The 22,757-nt window shown below is 43.4% G+C and overlaps 1 protein-coding gene across 1 annotated transcript in view; it reads left to right on the top strand.

Annotated features, from left to right (window-relative positions):
- The first annotated feature begins 281 nt into the window (after positions 1-281).
- Positions 282-22,757, top strand: part of CAT (catalase) — a 39,906-nt gene continuing 17,430 nt past the window's right edge. Inside the window, exons 1-6 of the mRNA XM_046015207.1 lie at positions 282-458; positions 17,320-17,491; positions 18,572-18,682; positions 19,900-20,030; positions 20,497-20,601; positions 21,181-21,306. Of these exons, the coding sequence (XP_045871163.1) occupies positions 393-458; positions 17,320-17,491; positions 18,572-18,682; positions 19,900-20,030; positions 20,497-20,601; positions 21,181-21,306 (711 nt within the window). The 5' untranslated portion in view covers positions 282-392. The remainder of the gene's footprint in view (positions 459-17,319; positions 17,492-18,571; positions 18,683-19,899; positions 20,031-20,496; positions 20,602-21,180; positions 21,307-22,757) is intronic.

Here is a 22,757-nt window from a genome sequence, read left to right as displayed (position 1 = left end):
CAGAGCCCCAGAGGTGGGGTCCAGCTCTAGGTTCAGAAACCCCAGGCCTGGGGGGTCGGAGGGGCCGGGATCCCCTCCGTTTTCACCCACTTTTCCGGCCTCTCTCAGTCCCGAGGTTTCGTCTCCCCCAAGAGGGTACACAGCGACTTGTCCGTCTCCTCCCGCCCGTATTTGGCTTCCAATCCCATCCTGCCTGGCGCTGGAGCGGCCAATCAGGAGGCAGCCTCCCTGCGGGGGCGGGACAAGGGGGCGGAGCTGAGGGGGCGGCGCTGACTGGCGGAGGCAGAAGTAGCCTACTTTATGTAGCGCGGCGGTAGTCGGTGTCGTCCGCTGAGGGTGGAGACGTGAGAGCCGAGGTCACTTGCAACGTTCTACGAAGCCAGTCACACACGATGGCGGACAGCCGGGATCCAGCCAGCGACCAGATGAAGTTCTGGAAGGAGCAGCGGGCCGCGCAGGTATAGCCCGCGTCCCCGGAGCCGGCCAGAATGTTTGCGCAGGGAACTGGGCGTCGGCAAGTAACGGCCCAGGCTTCGCCTAAGCAGCGACTGTGCGGGGGGCTGCACCACTGAGCGCGGGCCGGGGTGGGCGCCACTTTTCGGTCCCAGTGGACTGTTCCATTCTCGGGAGGAGGGGGAGACGGTTCTAGGTCCGGGGGCAAGCCTACGGCTGGTTTTGATGTGGGCCGCAGAGCGTGGGTGATTGGCCCAAATTTTGCAGTTTTGCCAGCTGGGACAGAGGTCGCAGCTTGAGGGAGGAATGAAGCCTCACGGGGGAAAGAGGCAGAGAGCTGCAGCTGCAAGAAAGGAAGTGAGGGAGGAAATGGGAACGGGGCTCCAGTCTTGACCTTGCTCAAGCAGTTACTCCAAGGTTCCATATTTACGGGGTGCCATATGTGCAGGGATCCTGTTTTATCATCTCGGTAGCCCCAACAGCAGTCACAAGTACTCCGTACGCAGGACAGTCAACGACGAAATAATTTTTATGTCCGTGATTCCATTTGCATTTTAAAAACACCGTGCCTAACATTTTCAAGCTAGAAGCGACATTAGGGACTGGTTAATGCGTTTATTCACACGTATTCTTGGAGTGCCTGCCTGTGCTAGTCACCGTGCTGAGACGAGGTGTACAGATGCCAGTGAGGCAAGAACTAGAGCGTAGGGGAGCCCAAAGTCTAGTCAGGGAGACAGCACAGATAAACAGGTGATTACCATACAGCGTGGTGAGGGCTCTATTATAGGTTATCTGTAAGTGTAAAGGGAGTGACTGGACTTGGCTGGAAAGCTTCCCAAAGCACGTGACATCTGAACAAGAACTTTAAAGATGAGAAAGGAGTTCAGCGCCGTGGTGGTGGGTGAGGCGTTCCTGGCCTGTATCCAGGGGTGCAGAGTCTCAAAGAGCATCTTTGAGCAGGTTGGGTTAGTTGGGAGTGCTTCTGATCTCAGTCTTCTCTTGTCCTGTTGGACCAGAGAGTCTTGAGGGACTTGCCCAGTTCCCATGGCAGAGAGAGGGCCAGAGCCATGCTTTTTCTCATCTTAATGCTCTTTCTCAAAATTGAGTTAGTATTCATGAACTGGAGTATTAATACTAACTGTGTCCTGTGGATCGCTTTATAATTCCCTGCTCTTGAGAAGGTTTTCATGCCCCTCTTAGGGCCTAGCACTTCTTTCTCCTTGTTTTGTCCTTTATTATATGCCAGGAGGGTAGTTCAGTTTTTCTTGAGTTCCTAAAGTGAACCAGAGAGACTTGGAGTCTTATCAAGGATGGGCAGCCAGTTAGGGGCAGAGTCAGGATTAGAACTTACCTGCTGGGGGCCAGGATTCTTTCTGTATCTAGTGGTCGCTAAATCCTGATTCACATTGAAGTTGTCATGATACTCTGTGAACTGAGAGCAATATGGACAATGTAGTGAGTGTTTCATAAAGCACAATTTATTCATCTTTAAAGGACCCTATCCCCCCCATTTTGTTCTGAGACTAGCCTGCCTCTATATTTTGAGAATCATTAACTGTTGTTAAATCATTACAGCACGAGTGGCGATTTACCCTACATGGTTGCCCATGTGTGAAACATTGGGTTCACAAGAACACATCTATAATGGGGGGCTTATAGTTGAAATACTGTTGTCTCCTCTGCCGATGGTGTGTCTGTACACTGAGTGGACGGTCCTGGTTGGCAGTCACTTTAATGTCTTGTTCTTCACTTTTAGCTGCTCTTGGTGAGAACTGCTTATTTCTTTGAGATCGCCTCCTCTTCTGGATCCTCCAAAGGGAATTTTGCATATGTCCCATAGCCTTTCTAATTCTCCAATGCTTTTTATGGAAAATTTCATACATTCAGAAAAGTTTAAGGAATCCTGCAGTATACTTAAATATATTCACCACATTTTGCTATGTATCCTTTATTACATGTTATAGTAACTGTCCATCCCTTTGTATATCCCCAGAGTAGGTTATAGCCATTAGTAGACATCACCCCTAAACACTAAACATGCAAAACAGAGTTCAGTATTTGTTTATGTGTTTAAGGTAATATATACAGTGAAATATACAAATATTCAGTGTACCATTCCATGATTTTTTTTTTAAAGATTTTATTTATTTATTTGACAGAGAGAGGGAACACAGCAAAGGGAGTGTGAGAGGGAGAAGCAGGCTTCCTGCTGAGCAGGGAGCAGGGCCTCTATCCCAGGACCCTGGGATCATGACCAGAGCCAAAGGCAGACGCTTAACGGCTGAGCCACCCAGGCGCCCCTCCATGATATTTTAATACATGTATACACCCGTGAATCCTGTTTCCTCCTCAAGGTACAGAGACAATTATCATCACCCTGGAAAGTTCCTTCATGCTGTTTCCTAGTGATTTACTACAACCCTTGCAATCTTGCCCCAGGCAACCTCTGTTTTGATTTCTTTTTAGCCATTGGCTTAGGTGCTGTTTTGTGTTAAGACTTCTTTAATTCAGCAAAAATGTTTTAAGATTAAAACAAGAAAAAGTGTTTTAAGATTCATTCATGATGCTGTTTGTATCAGCAGTTTGTTATTTTTATTGTGGAGTAGTATTCCATTGCATGAATACAGCACCATTTGTATACACTGTTGCTGGGCATGTGGGCTATTTCCACTGTTCCGCTATGACAAAGCTGCAATGAAAAGTCTTAAACAGATATTTTTGTGCACATATGCTTTCATTTCTCTTAGGAGGTGCCTGCAGTAGAATTGTTGGGTCATAGGGTGAGTGACTATTTTATAAGAAATGCTAAGTCTTTTTCCAAAGCATTTATATCATTTAACACTTCTGTCATCTGTGTATGAGAGTGCCAGTTGCTCCACATTCTGTCAACTTTGGTGTTGCCTGTCTTTGAATTTTAGCCATTCTTGTGGGTACGAAGTGGTGTCTCACTGTGGTTGTAATTTGCATTATTCTCATGACCAGTGAGAATGAGCGTCTTTTCATGTGCTTATTAACCATTGGGTTATGTTCTTCTGACATAGCTGTTCAAATCTTTTGTCCTTTAAAAAACTAGATTGTCTTTTTATTATTGATCCATAGCTCATCTTTAAAGTCATATGTGGGCTAAGGGCTTTAATAATTCCGAAATGTGTTATGGTATAAACGTAATAGAAATTTATTTCTCTCTTACATGGTGGGCCAGAGTGGTTTAGGATGAGTACTCTATGGCCTATAGTTATTGAGGAGGGTTCCAGGCTTAGCTTTAAAGGTTGCCCTGGGCATCCCTGTCCATCTGTAGAAGGTTAAGAACATGGAGAAGGGTTATATGGGGGGTTTAGGGACCAGGCTAAGCGGTGTAGGTCATTGCTTCTCATCTTCCATTGGCTACATTGGCTCTAATGGCCTGTTACATGACCACACCTAATAGAGAGGGCAGCTGGCAAATGCAGTCTACCCCAGTCCAGGTAGCCGACTTACTGTGTTATCCAAACCATACATTCCGTGTGGAAATCTATTTAGTCATTTCTTGTGATGTGGTAATAGGCAGATAAAATCTTTTTTTTTTTTTTAGTGTCATGTCATTTTTACTGTGTAAGTGGGCAGCTCTTTATCAACATCCTCCCTCCCACTCTCTGGTTTTTTTCTCTTTTCTTTTCTTTCTTTCTTTCCTTTTTTTGTAAGTAGGCTCCACACCCAGCATGGAGCCCAACAGAGGGCCCAAAATCATGACCCTGAGATCAAGAGTCATATGCTCAACCAACCGAGCCACCAGGTGCCCTTTCAGTTTTTATTTTTATTGTTATTTTAAGGTTTTGTTCTTGATAAGATTATTTTAAATATTTGCTAATGATTGAAAACCCATAGCAATGTTTTGACCATTTCTTGCTGGAAGCCTTGATAACTCACCAAGAAGAGAAAAAAAAAAATACATTAGCAACTGTTGTGACACTTTGACTATTACAAGTATTAATATAAAACAGCCTGGCTTGAGAAACAAACTTTTCCTATTTGGGTGAAGGAGTGGGTGTGTTCAGTCTGTGTGTGCTCAGAGATACAGTGAATATGACCTTTAAGTCTGACATTTATCTTCCTTATAAAATGTAACTTTTATTTTATTTTTTTCGGGATTAAAACACCCTCTAATTCTGTTTCTGGCATCTTTCTTACTTTCTTGTGTCATTTGCTCCTTCTCCCTTCCCCCAACTCAGTGCAACAGTATGTACAGGCAATTCTCTGCCTGCCTGATAGCACTTCTTTTTTTTTTTTTTAAGAGATTCTTTTTTTTTTTTTAAAGATTTTATTTTTTATTTGACAGAGAGAGAGATCACAAGTAGGCAGAGAGGCAGGCAGAGAGGCAGGCAGAGAGAGAGGAGGAAGCAGGCTCCCCGTGGAGCAGAGAGCCCGATGCGGGGCTCGATGCGGGGCTCGATCCCAGGACCCTGAGATCATGACTTGAGCCGAAGGCAGCGGCTTAATCCACTGAGCCACCCAGGCGCCCCCTGATAGCACTTCTTATTCTTGCTCAGGGCACTGTTGTTGGTCTAAGGTCATAAACGTTGCAGATCTGGTAGCAGTTACCATGCTGAAAGGGCCTGTTTAGAAGCTTTCAATATACCCTATTTAGTACCAATAGGATCTTTTTTTTTTTTTAAGATTTATTTATTTGAAAGAGAGAGACAAAGTGAGAAAGGGAACACAAGCAGGGGAAGTGGGAGAGGGAGAAGCAGGCCGATGTGGGACTCAGTCCCAGGACCCTGGGATCCTGACCTGAGCTGAAGACAGACGCTTAATGACTGAGCCACCCAGGTGCCCCCATTTGTGTTCTTTATTAAGAACACAGTTTGAATATTATAGGAAAATAGTATGGTGACAGATGGTGTCTACACTTATCATGATGAACACTGAATATAGAATTGTGAAATCAGTATGTTGTATGAGTATGTTAATTAAAATTTTAAAAAAAGACTGGATTTTTTTTTTTACCCTTTTTTGAAAAGATTTCACATTTTCCACAATATGTTATTTAATTTTTTTTTTTTTTTTGAGTGACCATACTCTAGGTGGAGGGAAGGATAACTTAGACAGTGAGTAAAATAGAATGAAAATCAGTCTTGCTTCTTGAGCTTAGAATGACCTGTTGGCATTGACCTATAAAATGCACCTGGTGGCTTAACCATGATGAAGTTTGCTTACAGGACAAAGTGCATCCCAGTGACGAAGTCTCTGCGGGTAGCCCAGGAAGCTTCCGTTTCGGTCATTAAGGCAATCAGAAACTTTTCCCAGTGTTATCACTTCATGTATTTTGATCTTGTGAATCGCCCTGGTGTGATGGGCCCTTAATTAAGGTGGGGCGCCTTCTGATGCTTAGAATGTCTTAAGGTTAATGATAACAATAATAATAATAATAATAATAATAATAATAATAAAGCCCATCTGACTACATCTGGAATTTAGTATTAAATGGCCTTGGTAGTTAGGGTTTTCACATTTTCTCGTGATGATAAGCGCTCTCTGGGCAGGAGCTGGCATTAACCATCTGGTCGGTTGCCTAGTGTGTATTTTGTGTGCAGTGCTGAATTCTGCTCTTTGTCGTGGCTCTAGGGAAAGAATTCAGTATGGAGTGTGGTCACAGTGAGCACTCACTTGTTAGAGTTACTGATGCAGCCCGCCCTTTCTCTCCCTTCACCTTCTTCCCTATTTCTTTTTTTTTTTTTTTTAAAGATTTTATTTACTTATTTGACAGACAGAGATTTCAAGTAGGCAGAGAGGCAGGCAGAGAGAGAGAGAGGAGGAAGCAGGCTCCCCCCTGAGCAGAGAACCCGATGCGGGGCTCGATCCCACGACCCTGGGATCATGACCTGAGCTGAAGGCAGAGGCTTTAACCCACTGAGCCACCCAGGCGCCCCTTCCCTATTTCTTTTATTAGACATTTCTCCTTGATTCTTGATGTAAAAAAAAAAAAACCCGAAAAAACAAAAAAACACCCTGAAACTTTATATTGTGGAAAATTTGAAACCAGAACTGAAGTAGAGAGGATCATAAAATGAACCTCATAAGTGCCTTTATCTCCAAAAGATAATAACTCTGTAAGAATACCACTGTTACATCTAGAACCTGAGCAGTAATCGCTTACCTTTCTCAGTCAGTCAGTGTGTTCACTTTCCCTGATTGTGCAGAAAAGAGTTCACTTACAGACCAAAGTTGACTGTAGAAAGGCCCACTTGCAAGAGTGGCCCCTGGCTGGCATCTGGAAGTTGGATTTCAGGAAGGCTCCCCCACCTGGGCTGGTAAGACTCCCAGAGCTGTGCAAACAATGTGGTGTTTACTGAGTCTCGCTTTCCCGCTGGGAGCCAGAGGGCACCTCCACCATCAGCTTCTTATATAAACTTCGTGTGCTGAGTCTCTAATGAGCTTCCCTGCTAGACAGCATTTCACGGTGTTGCCACATCTTGCTGGAGGGTTAAGTGTGTACGGTGTGACCCCCCCCCCCCCCGCCCCAAGAGGACTCTGGAAGCTTGTGCTCATTTCTTCCGGACTTCACTCCACATGCCTTTCTCCTTGCTGGGGTTTTGCTTTGTATTAAAATGCTATAATAAATTACAGCCTGAGTATGATTCAGTGCTGGGTCCCATGACTCCTCCTAGGGAATCGCCTGGAGTTGGATGGTCTTGGGGACTCTTGGCACGTCTGTCTGTCTCTCTGTCTGCTTTTTAATGCTTTGTTCAAATGCAGTCTGAATAAGGTTCACACGTTGCATCGGGGATGTGTCTTTTAAGCCCTTCTTTATCTTCTGGTGGTTATAAACACAGTTCCTAGTGGTTTGGTGAGGCAGTGAAGGGTCAGGCTTTACAGTCAGATAGGATTCATATTGTCGCTTGACTCCTGGGCATGTTGCTTCACCTCCCTCCCCCATGGTTTCTCCATATTAAATTTGGGTTAAATTTGGGCAGGTTGCTTCACCTCCCTCCCCCCTGGTTTCTCCATATTAAATTTGGGTTAATTATTCTCCTTACCTTAAAGGATTGTTGAGGACTCATTTATGTAATACATGAGGGTAAATTAATATATGTCAATTACCCAGCACATGGAATGCATACAGGACGTGTTAGCTCTGTTGTTTTAAGAAATGCTGTAGTATTGTGGTTAAGAGTTTGCATTCTTGAGCCAGTTTGCTTGGGTTCGGATTCTGATTCTGACCTTTTCTGTGTGGGTGACCTGGAGTAAATTGCATAACTTCTCTGTGCCTCAGTTTCCTCTTCTTTATAACGGAGGTATACTCATACTTCAGACAGCTGGATTAAATGTGATAGCCCAAGTAGAGCTTAGAACAATGCATATACACTAAACTGTTTTTGTTGTTATGAGGTTTGAGAACATCTAGTAAGTGAGACCTCTCACACACAAATTCCATACCCAAGCTGAAGCAAGAATCAGCAGGATGAGTGAGTTCCAAGTGTTATTTTCATTACTGGTAGAGGCTTGGTTGGAGAATGTGGCTTAGGCATTTTGGCCAAGAGGACTTGCTAAAATAACCCCTGTGTTGAATTTACCCCTTGCATTTAGGCAGTGGAGATTACCAGGCCAGTCCCTGGGAGAGCAGGATGTGTGCTGCCTGTGGCCACTGGCTTCCAAAGGGGAGAAGGGTGGGGACCCTGTGAGGCCTGGGTTCTTTTCCCAAACTGCCTAGTCCCTTGGAATGGGTCGGGAGGCTTGGAGCACTCCGGTCTCTCCCCTTTCCCCCAAAGAAATGTGAGGGCCAAGACAGTCTGGTTTTCTGTACATGGGTGTATACATTGTGCATATTTGATGAATCTTTGTTGAATAAATATAGAATGTTAAGCCATAATTTGCTAGAAAATATCGTATATTCTGTGTTGATCTCTGAGAATGACAAGCTGTCATTATGACTCCTTTGGGATTGAAAGTTAGGGATGGGCTGTATTACCAATCTTTTGTCAATTAAAACATGGAAGAATGATGTTTAGTAAGTTCTTGGAACTTCTGTAAGCACAGGGCACTAATAAATGGAAACTGGTGATAGAATATTTTATCAGAGAAAGCCAGCCTTACTCCTCCCAGGAAAATTTCTTCATTCATGTCTTAACTCTAGCCAAAAATAAGAAAGAGCAAAGCCAAAATGAAATTTTACTTTGAGTCCTTACTTTTGATCATGGTGTCAGTTTTTAGACAAGCCAAAGTCCTTCTTTGCCAATTTCTGCTGCAGTTTTCATAACATTTGTGTAAAGGTGTTTGATCAGAACTTGAAGTTATAAATTCAAACATTTCCCATTTATTTTTGGGAGGGGAGATGCAGGGAGAGAGAGAGAGACTTTTGTTGCTTCCTTCTTCTACTTAGAAATAATCTTTCTTGGCCATTTTGTGTTGGTCCATAGCTTAGTTTATTCACATATTAAATCCACAAGCCTTTTTATCAGCACCACACTCTAACCAACTGAGCTAACCGGCCAACCACTCCACAAGCCTTTTTAAAAAGATTTTTTTTTTTAAGATTTTTATTTATTTGACAGACAGAGATCACAAGTATGCAGAGAGGCAGACAGAGAGAGAGGGGGAAGCAGGCTCCCTGCCAAGCAGAGAGCCCGATGCGGGGCTCGATCCCACGACCCTGGGATCATGGCCTGAGCCGAAAGCAGAGGCTTTAACCCACTGAGCCACCCAGGTGCACCTAAAAAGATTTTATTTATTTATTTGAGAGAGAGAGAGAGAGCAAGGAGAGGAGCAGAGGGAGAGGGATAAGCAGACTCTGCGCTGAACGTGGAGGCTGAAGCGGGACTCAATTCCATGACCCCGAGACCATGACCAGAGCCAAAATCAAAAGTCAGATGCTTAAGTGATGAAGCCACCCAGGAGTCCCACACAAGCCTTTTTTTGTATACTTGTTGATAATGGCATCGTGTCAGGAATATAGATGTAAAACAAGTATACTGTCTAGAGAGGAAAAAGAGTGAAGCAAATAGGGAATTATAAATATTTTGTTCTGTGGGGAACAAGAAGATGACCTTGGCCTAGCTCGAGGGATGGCCTGGGGTGGGGGCAGGAAGAGCGGTTCAGGCGAAGTATGTATGAATGTCATGGATAGTTGTCAGCCAGAAAGCAAATATAAATGCTGCTTTCCCTGAGAGAGAGAGCTTCTAGAATTCACCAATGAAAACTTTTCTGTCATTAAAAATTTCTAATCCTAAAGTGATCTGAGTTTAAAAACAACAATAACAACAACAACATAATAGTCAGCAAGTTGGAAGAAATCTCTTTGCCCATCCTACTTGTTATATAGAACAAGTAGACCTGTGCCCCAACATTGTAATCTGTGTAAAATCACTGAAATTCTCCAATCATACAGTAACACTCATTAAATGGAAATAATGACCTGTCTCTCACTAGATTATTGGTGGCTTAAGGGAGATGATTTATATAAGGGTAGCTAGGATAAAGCCTCACATATGGCAGGTGGCTCAGAACTGGTTGTTAGGAAGAGAAATTAGCAATTCTGTACAGTTCTGTCAGTTGCATTGATCCTCTGTCCTTCTTGGTTAGTGTTGGACCAGAAATGGCTATCCTCCATCCTCTTACCAGAGAAAGCCCAGAGCTGGCATCCTGGGGTGTTGTTTCTTTGGTCTGTAGCTGGCAAGAACCAGGGGCACAGGCTGCAGAGCATGGCTGTGGTCTGGTTTATCACACACACTGTCCTGCAGGGGCCCCTTGTCCTCCCTCCTCCAAGACTGCAGCCTGTCCTGTTGTTTGTGCAGAACATAGAGATTCCTCTTGCCTGGCAGCCTCTGTGGTCTGGGTGGATGGCAAGGGGAAGGGAGGGGACAGAGACAAGGCCAGTGGAATGAATGAGTGAGTGTTGAACTGGGTGTGCCTGAGAGGCCCTTGTTCTCAATGCCGCACCCTCTGGGTGGTACCATGAGTCCTTGTTGGGATGGTTGAGCTTCTCATGTGACCCAGGTGCCCTATGGCTGCTTTTTATGTCCTTGACCTGCAGACAGGCTCATACTTATTTTCTCCTCCAGCCATTTCTCCCCTAGCATCTGTATAAAGCCTGCCACCCTGTTGCTGCCCTTAGCCTTGTCCTGAGGCTGCTGGCTCCGCTGTTTGTGGGCTTTTTGTTCCCCCTTCTCTCCTTTCATCCCCTCTTGACCAGACTCTGCCCTTCTCAGCTGGTGCAGAGAGTGGCTTGGCTTCACCTGACTGGGCTCCTTAACCAGGCAACGGCTTCCAAGTGTCCCGTTCCTGGCTATTTTTGTGGTTGTTTTTAGCCCGGAAGAGCTGGTTTTCACTGCTCTCTGCTTACTCGTTTAGAAGTATTTGAAATGCTGGAGATTGCTGCAAGTTTGCCCTAAACCAGAACAAAAACAAATTGTATTTAGACTGGGGTTGATCGCAGTGCTCCGTGCATGGCGCTGACCCTGGAATTGGACACGGGGCGCTTACTGCCTTCTGAGACACCACCTCTCCCCGCTTCCTTTTGTCACTGCTGTTCTAGACGCTGCATTCATCGCCTCTGCTTCCTTCCCTCCTCTGCATTCCTGGGCCGGCCCACTGAAACTTATACCTCCAGGGTCACTGATTTAAAGTCAAAGACAATGGTCACAGTCCTTTATTACAGGACCTCAGATGCACCCCGTCAGAGTCATTTTTCCTTGGCTCAAGTCACACCATCAGTAGTAGTCAGTGGCTGGCTCTCTCTCGTTTTATTTTATTTACCCTTGAAACTGTCATGGGACTGGTCACCAGAGGCCCTAGGTTTCCAAGACCAGAATCCTCTTTTCAGTCCTCAGTTCCATTGGTCTTTGTGCAGCAAGTGCCTCTGCTCTGTCCTGAAATTCTCTGTCCCAGAGTCTGGAGTCTGTGACAAGCTTCCATGCATTCTTTCTCCTTCGCTGCCTCTTCCCTTCCTTGCGAGGGGATGGTGCTGTCCCTCGGTGCTCTGTCCTGGTCTCTTCTGTCTCACCCTGCCCCTCTTCCATGTCCGGCTCCCTCACGGTCACGGGCACACACACATTCTTTTGCCCCTGCCCCTCTTCTGTCAGCATTTAGTGGCCATAGTTTCGGTGTATCAATCTTGACAAAGGAATTTACACACTAAATATAGCTGCTTTTGAGTCAGATTTTAAGACTGCGCTTTCCCAGCCTCCAGCGAATGTCCTATTTCACTGAGTCTGAGACACCAGGCACTGTGAAATATACCAGCGCCCTATACACTACTCAGGAGAAAACCCTGCCTGGCCAAACCAGGACGCATTGCTAAGATGCCACGGATGGTAGGACATACCGCAGCTTTAAAGATCTTAAACTGTTAAAAAATTGTGTATGCTACCATCAATGAACTATGATAGGTAACATTTGTTTAAGAGCCTGTGCTCAGCAGCGGCCCATTCTCTGAAGAATTTTCCCTCTGTGTTGTAATTATTTCTCTGAAGAAAGAAAGTAGAGAAGAAGAACCTTATTTAGGGTCTTTCCTCATAAAAATGATTACATATCTATCGTATGCTCCTTAGTTTTCTATGCAGTCATTTTAAGCTGAAGATGAAACTCCAGACGGAGATTTCATGTTTTTAAATTTACATGGGCAACTGAAAATAAAGCATAATTTAGGGAGTTTTTTAGAAAGTAATTAGAAGTGGACACTTGTGGTGACTAAGTATCTTCATTGAAAATGTTTTTAAGGATTCACAGAACTATATCCCTGAAGCAAATACTACATTATACATTAATAATAATAATATAAAAACCCCCAAAAATGTTTGTTGTTTTTTTTTTTTAAAAGATTTTATTTATTTGTTTGATTGTGAGAAAGAGAGAGAGAGCACATGCACAAGTAGGGGGAGCAGCAGGCAGAGGGAGAAGCAGGGAGCCCAATGCGGGGCTTGATCCCAGGACCCTGGGATCATGACCTGAGCCGAAGGCAGACATTTAACGACTGAGTCACCCAGGCGCCCCAACCCAAAAAATGTTTTTAAGGGAGTGCCTGTGTGACTCTCTTGGTTAGGTGTCTGTGTCCGGCTCAGGTCGTGATCCCAAGGTCCTGGGATGGAGCCCTGAGTCAGGGTCCCTGCTCAGTGGGGAATCTGTTTCTCCCTCTTCCTCTGTCCCTCCCAGTCATCCGCACTATCTCTCTCTCTGAAATAAAATAGTACCTTAAAGCATGTTTTTAGGAACTGTATGACATGAGGATATATACATTGCCTTCATTAAGTCAATACAAAATACAGATAATTTGAAAAACTTCTGATATTTGATTAGTGTAGGTAGACTTTCTGACTTAAAATTATTTTAGGAAAGAAAATAGAAAGCTAAAGAAAATTAAAATGACCTATAATGATATCACCTAAATGTTATGATAGTTTTATTATTACTTAAATTTTTTTGTGGATGAGATTTTTTTTTAAAGATTTTATTTATTTATTTGATAGAGATTACAAGTAGTCAGAGAGGCAGGCAGAGAGAGAGGAGGAAGCAGGCTCCCCATTGAGTAGAGAGCCTGATGGGGGCCTCGATCCCAGGACCCTGAGACCATGACCTGAGCCGAAGGCAGAGGCTTTAACCCACTGAGCCACCCCGGTCCCCCTGTGGATGAGATTCTTAATGGTGGCATAGTATTTCATTAACTCTGCCTCTATTTTTGGATATTTAAGTTACATGTCAGCTTTCGCTGCTCTGAGTAATATGACACTGAACAACCCTCGTAGACTGTTCCATGAGAGCAGGCACGTTGATGTTTGCTGCTGTGGTCCCCAACACTAACATACCGTAGGCACCCCCTACACATTTTTGGAATGCTGTTGGGTAAATTTACTTTAAATCTTAATGCATACATTCTTGCTGACTCTGAATATACCTAGGGAGTAGACAGGGGAAGCTAGGGAGATGATTTTTTTTTTTTTTTAATATTTTATTTATTTGACAGAGAGAAATCACAACAAGGCAGAGAGGCAGGCAGAGAGAGAGGAGGAAGCAGGCTCCCTGCGGAGCAGAGAGCCTGATGCGGGGCTCGATCCCAGGACCCTGAGATCATGACCTGAGCCGAAGACAGAGGCTTTAACCCACTGAGCCACCCAGGCGCCCCTAGGGAGATGATTTAATTGCTTATTTTGTAGTATTTTTGGAGATGTTTCTGGAATATAGTGTCTCTCAAGGCAAACAGATGCATTTAATAACTGCTTTTATTTCTTTTTTGTCTTGGGTTCTGTAAGGAGGAACCTTTAACCTCGGAGTGTCCATTGTCACTTCCTCATAACATAGAGATGAGAAAAGAGGGCATTTTGAGGCAAGACTGCTGCTCACACCAAGCTATTGTTATCTTCTAGAAATCTCTCTAAAGCCTTGCCTTTTTTTTTTTTTTTCCCCCAGAAATCATGTTTAAAAACTTGTTTTCCATGGTCCATTCCCCTGCCCCACTTCTCATTTTATTTAATACAGCTTCATTTCCTTAGGTCTTTTCTTCTCAGCAAATATATGGCATCCTTCTCACCTTCTAAGATACACTCTCTTCTCTTTAGTTCAGGTCGGTTTCTCTCATCGAGTGTTGCCCTAAACAGCCCCTGAAGTCAGGGATCTTTTTCTTCTAGTCTTTGCCCTCCCTTTGGACTCCCTTCTGCATTGCTGACCCGGTTGAAGCTTTTTCTGGCACACTTTTTTTTTTTTTTTCTTATAAATGCTATTATTTTATTTTTTTTAAATTTTTATTTGTTTATTTACAGCATAACAGTGTTCATTGTTTTGGCATCACACCCAGTGCTCCATGCAGTACGTGCCCTCCCTATTACCCACCACCTGGTTCCTCAACCTCCCACCGCCCCCCACCCCCCTGCCGCCCCTTCATAACCCTCTGGTTGTTTTTCAGAGTCCATAGTCTCTCATGGTTCATCTACCCTTCCAGTGTCCCTCAACTCCCTCTCCTCTCCATCTCCCCATGTCCTCCATGTTATTTGTTATGCTCCACAAATAAGTGAGACCATATGATACTTGACTCTCTCTGCTTGACTTATTTCGCTCAGCATAATTTCTTCCAGTCCCGTCCATGTTGCTACAAAAGTTGGGTATTCGTCCTTTCTGATGGAGGCATAATACTCCATTGTGTATATGGACCACATCTTCCTTATCCATTCATCCGTTGAAGGGCATCTTGGTTCTTTCCACAGTTTGGCGACCGTAGCCATTGCTGCAATAAACATTGGGGTACAAATGGCCCTTCTTTTCACTACATCTGTATCTTTGGGGTAAATACCCAGCAGTGCAATTGCAGGGTCATAGGGAAGCTCTATTTTTAATTTCTTCAGGAATCTCCACACTGTTCTCCAAAGTGGCTGCACTAACTTGCATTCCCACCAACAGTGTAAGAGGGTTCCCCTTTCTCCACATCCTCTCCAACACACGTTGTTTCCTGTCTTGCTAATTTTGGCCATTCTAACTGGTGTTAGGTGGTATCTCAATGTTGTTTTAATTTGAATCTCCCTGATGGCTAGTGATAATGAACATTTTTTCATGTGTCTGATAGCCATTTGTATGTCTTCATTGGAGAAGTGTCTGTTCATATCTTCTGCCCATTTTTTGATATGATTATCTGTTTTGTGTGTGTTGAGTTTGAGTAGTTCTTTATAGATCCTGGATATCAACCTTTTGTCTGTACTGTCATTTGCAAATATCTTCTCCCATTCCGTGGGTTGCCTCTTTGTTTTGTTGACTGTTTCCTTTGCTGTGGCACACTTTTTTTGAAGGCAGATTACATACACATGAGCGTGTGTGAGGAAAGCTGTTAAAAATTAGGACTGATAATCTGTTAGAGCTAGGAAGAGAGGCTGGATGCTACATTTGTGGTGGAGAAACACAGGTTCACTTCTTAGTGGATTGGTATTGCAGAGGACATTCCTACATCGGGTGAGAGGGAGGCCCCTGGGCGTAAAATTCTAGCATTCTCACTCCCGACTTGTATGAATTCGGGCCATCAGGTGAGCCCATCTCATTTTTTAGTTCTTCATTCAGCCGTCCATTCATCCGCCTTGCTGTGCATGTGCCTTCTCTGGGCCTGGTTTTCATTCTGGACCATCTCACTCCGACCTGGTGGTCCGGAGAGGGTGTGTGATGTCCTTTTACTGGTTTCATGAGTGATATAAATGACAACTCAGACCTCTTTACCTTTCCCTTTCCCGAGCCTCTTGGTATCCTCTGTCATACTTCTCTCCTTTATGCCATATCCCCTTGATTGATTGATTGATTTTTTTTTTTTTTTAAGATTTCCTTTAGTACTGTGTTTATGTGTTGAGAAGAGCATGGTCCGGTGGTGTGGGCAGATTTTTGATCAGACGGAGTCTGAATGGATGCCACACACGTGTCATGGTGGTTAGAAAAGAAAACCTAAAATGCTTTGCTTCTGCTATCAGATCACTCCACATGACCAGTAAAACGGTAGCGTGTGTGTGTGCCTAGCCCTCATTTTGCATGAATTTAGTGCTTTCAATCCTCATATTAATTCTGGGGGATCGTTATTTCTTGTCCATTTTGCACATGCAAAGTTGGGACTCAGAAATGGTAAGTAACATGCCAGCACATACACATCTGATGATTGGCAGAGCTGGAAGTCAGAGCCAGACTCTGACGCCAGCACTCACAGTTTTTCTAAGGTTCCATGTTGGCTTCTTCGTGTTTCGATGTGAGAAGAACTCTAGTGGGTGTTGGAGTCTTCTTTATTAATTCTGAAGATTCCAAGATCTCTCTTGTGTAGTGCATTTTCCCAAAGAGCTCATGGTATTTTTATAGGCTTTTAAAGTGACCCCCACCCCCAATATCCCCTTCTAGGGAAAAGACAGGTATTGACCTTCTTTTAATATTCAGAGCGGGTGTACCTGCAGAGGAAAAGTTATACACTCCATTCCAGGGTTGTGAAAATTCAAGGCACATGAAGTTGGTACCATAGACTTCCATCACTAGACCTTTTTGAGTTGTTGTCGATGGACTTGGCTGGGCTTTGCTTCCCCCACACATCTCCCCTGGTTTCCCAGTGGCCAGGGGAGGACATTGGAGAGGCAGTTGTCCCTGGTTTGGAGTAGAGGGTAGGGGCCAAGATGATTCCAAGAGCTGCTTAGGATCATTTATTAAAAAATGCTGGGGCTCCCATCCTAGAGAAGGGACAGCCAGGAGCTTCCGATGTATTTACTGATATTGGAGAATTGGGTGGATTAGAAAAAGAATTCTTTGTTATGGTAAAATAACCTGTCCCATTTCAGAGACATTTGACATCTTTAGACAATTAATACTACAATCCATCTTAGCAGCAAAAGTTTGTTTTCAGTGACAATAAAAGCCGTGACTTTTTTTGGCTTTTTTGTTTTGGAATTGGAAAGCAATGTTGCAGAAAGCTGGCATCTGCTGCTTGAGAGAGGGGAGCGCTCTCTGGGATGACCCACGTGAACAGCTGTAGCACTCAGAAAGCAGCTGAAAGTTGACCGATGACCAGCATGGCTCCTCCAGAGACCATCTTCTTCCTGTGGGCTCAGACATTCCATGTGGGGAGCTTCCTCTCTGGGGCTTTCCTGTGTGGAGCCCGGGGGCTGTGTCAAGAGCAGGGGCTGAGAGGGCTGATAGCTTACTTAGCCCTCTTTCTGCTCTTCAGAGCAGATGGCCAGATCAGTGTTGAGATTTTTCAAGGATTTCCGAGACCCAACTCTGAACTTTAGGCAGTGGCGTATCTTGCAGCATTTTAGCATATCGGACCCAGGAAATTTAAAAAGACTTTGAGCAGAAGGTCTAAAAACTGGGAAACAGTGTATTCTCTGACAGCATGAATAATGGGTTGATTGTACCAGCTCTCCTGCTCTCTTTGTCCTTTTCTGTTTACTCACTTAGAAACCCGATGTCCTGACCACCGGTGCCGGTAATCCAGTTGGAGATAAACTCAATGTTATGACATCAGGGCCCCGGGGTCCTCTTCTCGTTCAGGATGTGGTGTTCACTGATGAAATGGCTCACTTTGACCGGGAAAGAATCCCTGAGAGAGTTGTGCACGCCAAAGGAGCAGGTGAGAGCCATGTTTGTTTGTCATGAAAGGATTGTTGCACAACACCTGGGTTAAAAATTCCTTCTCACAGGGTTGGAGCTCCTTTAACAGAAGTGGCAAATCTCCATTCCTGGGAGAAAGGGGAAAAAAATGTCCATTGGGAGAGGAACTCATATTTAAATGATGGTTATTTCTCCGGATTGAACCTGAGATATTAAATATTTTAGTAACAATGGAAGTGATCTTCCTTTTCTTCCCTTGTGCACTTTTTTTCCCTGTGTGCACTTTTGTGAAGAAATAAAATTATGAAAATGCAGACACGGCATGCTGAAATCATAGCTAGATTTAGATGGCGCACTGACGGGATACATACCGGAGTGAATGGTGCAAAATTGAGGATAGTTGTGTTAGGGGGTGGGTTTGTGGTGATTTTTCTTGTTTTGTCCAAAAGTCGTGTAAAACTTTTTATCTTGCTTTTATTGCAGAAATGCAACATAGGGTGATGTTTAAAAGAAAGCTGAAAACTCAGTTGGATAAGAAAGCTTGATAGAAAGAAAGAACACGTTTGTCTTCTAGCTCCTTGCTCTGACTCCCAGTTAGAACTTTCTAGTTTCTTTATTTTTTCCTTCCATCTTCTCCAGCTTTTTCTGTGTGGCTTTTCTGTCAACGCTTTGGTATGCTGTTCAGTTTGTAGTTTGTCCTGTGGTATCTTCCTCAGTGTTTTATTGATCTTTTCGTTCCGTGTGTTTTCTCTTCTTCCCCCTGTTCTTATCTTTCCCTCCTGGCTCCTCCCTGTGATTCCAGACCACCTCAGGCCCTGTGTCCTTGGGCCAGCCTTGACCCATTGCTTCTAGCCCCACTCATCTCTCCTTCCTCTTGGTTCCAGCTGCATAGCACTGAGTGTAGCACTGAGGGCTTTGCATATTGCCACCATCATGTGGCATTGTTTGGACATCTATCTCTCCTTTCTCCAGTCATCTTGGAAACTCCCAGAAAGCCATTGCTGCACCATCCATTTCTCATCTCCCAGATGCCCATTGAGGGCCTATTGAGTGGTCTGCAATGGTCTCATGATGAGGATTTCTGTGTCTTTCTCTTTAGGGGCTTTTGGCTACTTCGAGGTCACTCATGACATTACCAGATACTCCAAAGCAAAGGTGTTTGAGCATATTGGAAAGAGGACTCCCATTGCTGTTCGATTCTCCACTGTCGGTAAGTCTGTCTCTCTGCGTGACTGGCATTGCGATCACTCAACCCTGTACCTTCTTCAGGGCATTTATAACTACATTTCAAGGAAAGCATATTAGAAGATAGAAAAAAAACTTCTCCAAACGATAGCCAGGTTTTACAGTAGAAAAGAAACATTCTGAGACATGCAGAAAGTTCCTTTTAATTCTATTTTGTTTGAGGTCTTAGGAAATCACACCAGGCATAGGCCAGCACTGCAATTCTGTGACATTTGGAAAGAACTTTCCTACAGGTGGTTGCCTCAGATGGAAACGTGGAGTGGGGCACTTACTCAGCCACTGCAATAGCTGCCCTTTATCGGGAATTAACTCTGTGCCATCCGTGGTAACATGCTTTACAGACATAGTTGTAATCTCATCTGTAGATCTACTTTGCATGGTGGGATTAATTCTATTTCAGAAGTGCAGTGATTTTTTCAGTAGCGCTAGTACAAGTTAGATCTATCATGCCACCTCTCAACACCTCACAATGCACGATTAATGCTGTTTCTCTTCAGTCTGTGCATTTTTAAAATACTGTGGATTCAAAAGTAAATGACATTAAGAATAAGAATCTATATTTTCACTCATTTTCTTAACCTTAACCTCACAATTTCCACTACTCACTGATTCTCCTTGTTTGCTATCTCAATCTTTATTAAGTATTTTCTTTATTTTCATTTAAATTTTAATTACCTTTTAAACAAAGCTATCTAATGTTAAGTGGATAATCCTTTTAGCTTTTACAGTTACATACTCTTTTATTACTCTCAATTAATTCTTTTGTTTAATTGGTAGGCTCAGATTAGCTAGTAGGTGGTAGAAATAATAACCCAGGCACTTAACTACATGATTTCCCTTTTTATTTTTATTTATTTATTTATTTATTTTTTAAGATTTTATTTATTTATTTGACAGAGAGAGAGAAACCATAAGTAGGCAGAGAGGCAGGCAGAGAGAGAGGGGGGGAAGCAGGTTCCCTGCCGAGCAGAGAGCCTGATGTGGGCCTTGATCCCAGGACCTTGAGATCATGACCTGAGCCGAGGGCAGAGGCTTACCCCACTGAGCCACCCAGGTGCCCTTGATTTCCCTTTTTAGAAGTGGATTGGAGAGGATAGTTCCCAGTGTTTCTTCATGACTTTGGGTTTCTTGGATGGCAAGTACTCTGGCTTATCCTTCATTTTTCCCATTTGAATTTTCTAGCTGGAGAGTCAGGCTCAGCGGACACAGTTCGGGACCCTCGTGGGTTTGCTGTGAAATTTTACACAGAGGATGGTAATTGGGATCTTGTTGGAAATAACACCCCCATTTTCTTCATCAGGGATGCCATATTGGTAGGTGATAAAGTATATTGCACTCCACAAATGTTTGATTTAAATTGATTTCAAACACTCTGTATTGACTGGCATTTAAAGAGAAGATTAAAGCCCCAGGTAAAGCAGGAAGAGAATTCGGGTTGGCTGGATTGCCTTTTTAAGCACATTTTTCTGTATTTAGTAACTTTTTATGAAATCAAATAATGGTCACTATTAGTCTTCAGTTTGGCATTTCAAGATTCACCGACTTCATGGGAATAGTCCGCTTTTCTTTGTAGAGCCTGGAAGATTAACAAAAAGAGGCACTTTGCCATGGAAACATGTAGAGGGTAAATTCCGTTTTAGGGTTTGGCTGTGTAAAGTTCTAGGATTATCTTGTTCTGAGTTATAATCTGTAGACTTAGCCATAAGCAATGTATAATGTAAGACACCGTAATTCCTATAAACTTCGTTTTGGGACTTCTTTCTCTTTTTTTCTGTTTAGTTTCCATCCTTTATCCATAGTCAAAAGAGAAACCCTCAGACACACCTGAAGGATCCTGACATGGTCTGGGACTTTTGGAGCCTGCGCCCAGAGTCTCTGCATCAGGTGGGAACTCTTCTTTTTCACTCTGTTGTAACGTTTCACCTGAACTGTGCCTCATCATGTGGTTCTCCAGTGTTGGCTCTCTCATTGGACTTGATTTCTGACTTTCTCTTTGGGAGGCTTTCTCGGATTTCTTGATGACTGATTTTGTTAATCTTCCCCCATTCATAGACCTTAAGTGATGCTAGAAACATTATCAGTTGATATTTAGCAATATTAAGGATTACAGTCTCTAGTACAAAGTAAAGCTCTTACATTAGTGAAAGAAGGGAAGAGTGTTACCAAACGTATTTACTGTGAAAACAGATTTTGAATAATAAGTTAGGCTACTTTTTCAGATTTGTTTTTCCTTGTCTTCACTGAATTCTGAGCCATGAGATTAATGATTTACATGTCATTCTGCTTTAAAATTCTTGTTATTTTGTGTAAACGATACTAATGATAACCTTTCCTATGGGAACTTGATTAGTGAGTTCCATGGCATCAAGAGATTCTTGGAAAACTTATGAATATCTTTAAAAAAATCTAGGATGTTTTGATTGAAACCGAGAAATGTTAGGCTTATTTTTCCTGTTCCTTTAGGTTTCCTTCTTGTTCAGTGATCGAGGGATTCCAGATGGACACAGGCACATGAACGGATACGGATCGCATACTTTTAAGCTGATCAATGCGAAGGGAGAGGCAGTTTATTGCAAATTCCATTATAAGGTACATGTTGTCTTTGGGGGAGACGGTACAACCCATGTTTCTTTACTCCTGAGGACTGGGCGAAGAACAAGGCCCCTTCTTGCCTTTCCCTTACCTCCCCTCTAAAGACCGAGAGGTACTGGTCCAGGTGACTTGGACCAGGACTCCAGTGTTGGCTCTGCCCAAGTGAACAGATGCTCACTGGTCAGTTAAGGGAACTGCGTGGGCTCTCTTTGGTCTCCTCTTTCCATGTGGCCGAAGGATAGGAGTACAGAGCTACTACCAATGGTTAAGCTTTCTTCTTCTTCAGGATCCCCGGGAGCAATGCGTAAATATTTGGGAAAATGCTCATGTAATGCTGGTTCTCTGGCTTACTGTTCTGGTGCTGGCAGGTGAATATCCACTCTCCCTGAAGAGGGAAGACCTAAGGTTTTGGCTCCTCAAATGAGAGGAGATAGTATAGGCCTCCAGGCTATGTGAAAGATTTCTACCAGGTTTAGCCTAGCTTTCTAGACTTCTTTGTTGGAGATTAGAATCAAGCCTTAGCCGAGTAAAGCAAATCTTGCTGCTAGCTAGAGAGACTCTGATTTCTGTGCTTTGTGTTTCCTAGCCCTGAGTCATTGTGCTGAACATAGACATCTTCTGTGGTCCGGGAGGGGACTATGGCAGAAATGGGGCCTTTCTTTCTCTAGTATCAACCTCACCATCACTTTCAGTCCGATGCTATCTTTCCAGAAACATTTCTCCTAACTTTTTTTTAACTTATCCATCCATTTATTTAGCATTTATTGAGGATATATTATGAACAGGGCAAAAAAAAGTAAAATCAGTTACAAATGGAAAATAATAAAAATTATTTTTTTCATTTCCTTTTATATAATCATATCAGTTACGTTTGGGGGGAGCTTTGAGAACATTTTAATTAATTGTAGTGTTTTAAAGAGCTCTCTCATAATGATCTTGGCATTTGTTACAATAAGTAATAGTCTCAGAGAACTCTAGAAGGTATTTTAAAAAGTATCTGGTTGCCTAAGAACATGTTTCCAAATACTACTGCTAAAATAAGCACAGAACAGTTGTGGACTTGGGACAAATATAAACTCCTTAATGGTATCTATCCCAAGACCTGTTTCCTTCTGTCTTGTCTTAATCTTTATCTGAACAACTTATGTAGGTCTGTCAAACAGGAAAACTGTCTCCCTTCTTTATACTTATAACTTGGTTATACAAGCTTTGGCAGGGGACAGTTTTAAGCAACAGTTGTCCCATTGGCATGTAGCTGACAAAGGGAGCAAGCAGTGTTGTGTCACTGAGAGCAAGGGCTGAATGACTGTGTCTAGGGTACCTGTGTGGTGGTAGCTTTGCAGGCAGACCAGTTGTGAATTCACATCTTCCCTTCTCTAGGTAACTCTGACCTGGTCATATTATTAAAAGGTCTCTGTGCTCCAGCTTTGTCACTGTGAAATTGGGAT

This window comes from Meles meles, chromosome 8, assembly GCF_922984935.1.
Source record: "Meles meles chromosome 8, mMelMel3.1 paternal haplotype, whole genome shotgun sequence".
Taxonomy (NCBI): Eukaryota; Metazoa; Chordata; class Mammalia; order Carnivora; family Mustelidae; genus Meles; species Meles meles.
The sequence above is the reverse complement of the archived record's forward strand: the minus strand, read 5'-3'. Positions and strand labels throughout refer to the sequence as shown.